At 45.0% G+C, this 2765-nt stretch overlaps 1 protein-coding gene across 1 annotated transcript in view; it reads right to left on the minus strand.

Annotated features, from left to right (window-relative positions):
- Positions 1–2765, minus strand: part of MED1 (mediator complex subunit 1) — a 55673-nt gene that overhangs the window by 20891 nt on the left and 32017 nt on the right. The window contains exon 9 of the mRNA XM_017497273.2: positions 437–526. Within this exon, the coding sequence (XP_017352762.2) occupies positions 437–526 (90 nt within the window). The remainder of the gene's footprint in view (positions 1–436; positions 527–2765) is intronic.

Raw genomic sequence — 2765 nt, forward strand, 5'->3', positions numbered from 1 at the left:
TAAAACTACAAAAAATTAGCTGGGCATGGTGGCATGTGCCTGTAATCCCAGCTACTTAGGAGGCTGAGGCAGGAGAATTGCCTGAACCCAGGAGGCGGAGGTTGCGGTGAGCCGAGATTGCGCCATTGCACTCCAGCCTGGGTAACAAGAGCGAAACTCCGTCTCAAAAAAAAAATAAAAGTACTTACTAAGTTCCTATTACGTATTTGTGTATATATGCATGTTTGTGTGTGTGTGTGTGTATATATATACACATATATATGTATGTATGTATAGATATACATGTGAACAGATGTATATATTTGTGTGTGAGGTGTGGTGTGTATAAGGTGCAAATGGTAAGGTCAGCAAACTCATTAGAGAGTAGCAAACCGGAAATTAAAGGCAAGCTGGGCACCCAACAAAATCATTAGTTTCTTTACAATTAAAGTATTACCATTACTCTCGTGCAAAATGATGGGAGATGCAGTCTTGTCATCCAGCAGGTCAGAAGGAGAGACATAGTACTTCAGGTTCATTAAATGACCTATGAAAAATAAAACTCATTATGGTATCTTTATAGGTAAATTACAAATAAAGAAAAACATTAACATTTACATAAACTTATACTCAAAAAAGTAGTTTAACATATATGAAGAGTCATGCTCCAAAGCAGCTTATGAAAGATGGCAGGCATGGTGGCTCACACCTATAATCACTGTACTTTGGGAAGCCGCAGCAGGAGGATCACTTGAGCCCAGGAGTTTGAGACCAGTCTCGGAAACACAGTGAGACCCCATCTTTAAAAAAACAAATAATAGGCCAGGCACGCCTGTAATACTAGTACTTTGGGAGGCTGAGGCAGGTGGATCACCTGAGGTCAGGAGTTCAGGACCAGCCATCAACATGGTGAAACCCTATCTCTTAATACAAAAAAAAGTTGGCCAGGTGTGGTGGCTCACGCCTGTAATCCCAGCACTTTGGGAGGCTGAGGCAGGCAGATCACGAGGTCATCCTGGCTAACATGGTGAAACCCCATCTCTAGTAAAAATACAAAAAAGTAGCCAGGAACGGTGGCATGGGCCTGTAGTTCCAGCTAATTGGGAGACTAAGGCAGGAGAATTGCTTGATCCCAGGAAATGGAGGTTGAGGTGAGACAAGATCACGCCACTGCACTCCAGCCTGGGCGACACAGTGAGACTCCATCTCAAAAATAATAATAATAATAAGTAGCCTGGCATGCTGGTGAGTGCCTGTAGTCCCAGCTACTTAGGAAGATAAGGTGGGAGGTCAAGGATGCACACGATCATGCCACCGCACTCCAGTTGGGAAGACAGAGAAAAACCCTGTCTCAAAAAATAAAGAAGTATGACAGAAGATTAAGTATGGATTCTGGGACTAACAATTTATTTCACAAAATTGATTAAAAAAAGGGCCAGGTGCACTGGCTCACGATTATAATCCCAACACCTTGGGAGGCTGAGGCCAGAGGATCACTTGAGGTCAGGGTTCAAGTCTGCAGTGAGTTAGAACTGAATCACTGCACTCCAGCCTAGGCAACATAGTGAGACCCCCATCACCAAAAAAATTGTTAAAGTTAGCCAGGCATGGCAGCACTTGCCTGTAGTCCTAGCTACTCAGGAGGCTGAGGCGGGAAGATCACTTAAGCCCAAGAGTTAAGGGCTGAAGTGAGTTATGTTCGGATCACTGTACTCCAGGCAGAAGGACAGTGCAAGGCTCTGTCTCAAAAACAAAAACAAACAAAAATGGGGAGGACAGGTATTGATAGCTTATAAATCATCACAGAAAGGCCAAACGCTGTGGCTCACACCTGTAATCCCAGCACTTTGGGAGCCCGAGGCAGGTGGATCACCTAAGGTCAAGAGTTCGAGACCAGCCTGGCCAACATCGTGAAAACCCCATCTCTACTAAAAATACAAAAATTAGCCAGGCATGGTGGCCACACAATTACAGGAGCATGCCTGTAATCTTGGCTACTCAGGCAGGAGAATTACTAGAACCCAGGAGGCGGAGGTTGCAGTGAGCTGAGATAGCGCCACTGCACTCCAGCCTGAATGTATAGAGATGAGACTCTATAGAGTCTCATCTGGGTATAGAGATGAGACTCTATACCCCCTTAAAAAAGAAATCATCACAAAATACACAAATATCTGCGAATTTTACCTCTCTGCTATATGTTTATAAACCTAAGATGAGGCCAGGCATAGTGTCTTACACCTATAATCCCAACACTTTGTGATTCAGTGTGGCAGGAAGATCACTTGATCACTTGATCCCAGTTCAAGACCAGCCTAAGCAACGTAGTAAGACCACTCCATAAAACAATAAAAAATTAGCCAGGCATGGTATCCCAGTAGTCCTAGCTACTCAAGAAGCTGAGTTGAGAGGATTGTTTGGGCCCAGAAGGTTGAGGCTAGAGAAAGGTCATGATTGCACCACTGAACTCCAGCCTGGGCAACACAGCAAGACCCTGTCTCAAAAACAAATAAACAGGGGTGGTGCAGTGGCTAAAACTGTTTGCAATCCCAGCACTTTGGGAGGCTAAGGCGGGTGTATCACCTGAGGTCAGGAATTAGAGATCAGGCTGGCCAACGAAACCCCGTGTCTACTAAAAATATAAAAATTAGCCCAGCATGGTGGCACATGCCTGTAATCCCAGCTACTAGGGTAGCTGAGGCAGGAGGATCGCTTGAACCTGGGAGGTGGAATCAGCCAAGATCGTGCCATTGCACTCCAGCCTGGGTGACAAAGTGAGACTCCTTCTC

The sequence above is a fragment of the Cebus imitator genome, unplaced genomic scaffold (assembly GCF_001604975.1).
Source record: "Cebus imitator isolate Cc_AM_T3 unplaced genomic scaffold, Cebus_imitator-1.0 Scaffold228, whole genome shotgun sequence".
Lineage (NCBI taxonomy): Eukaryota > Metazoa > Chordata > Mammalia > Primates > Cebidae > Cebus > Cebus imitator.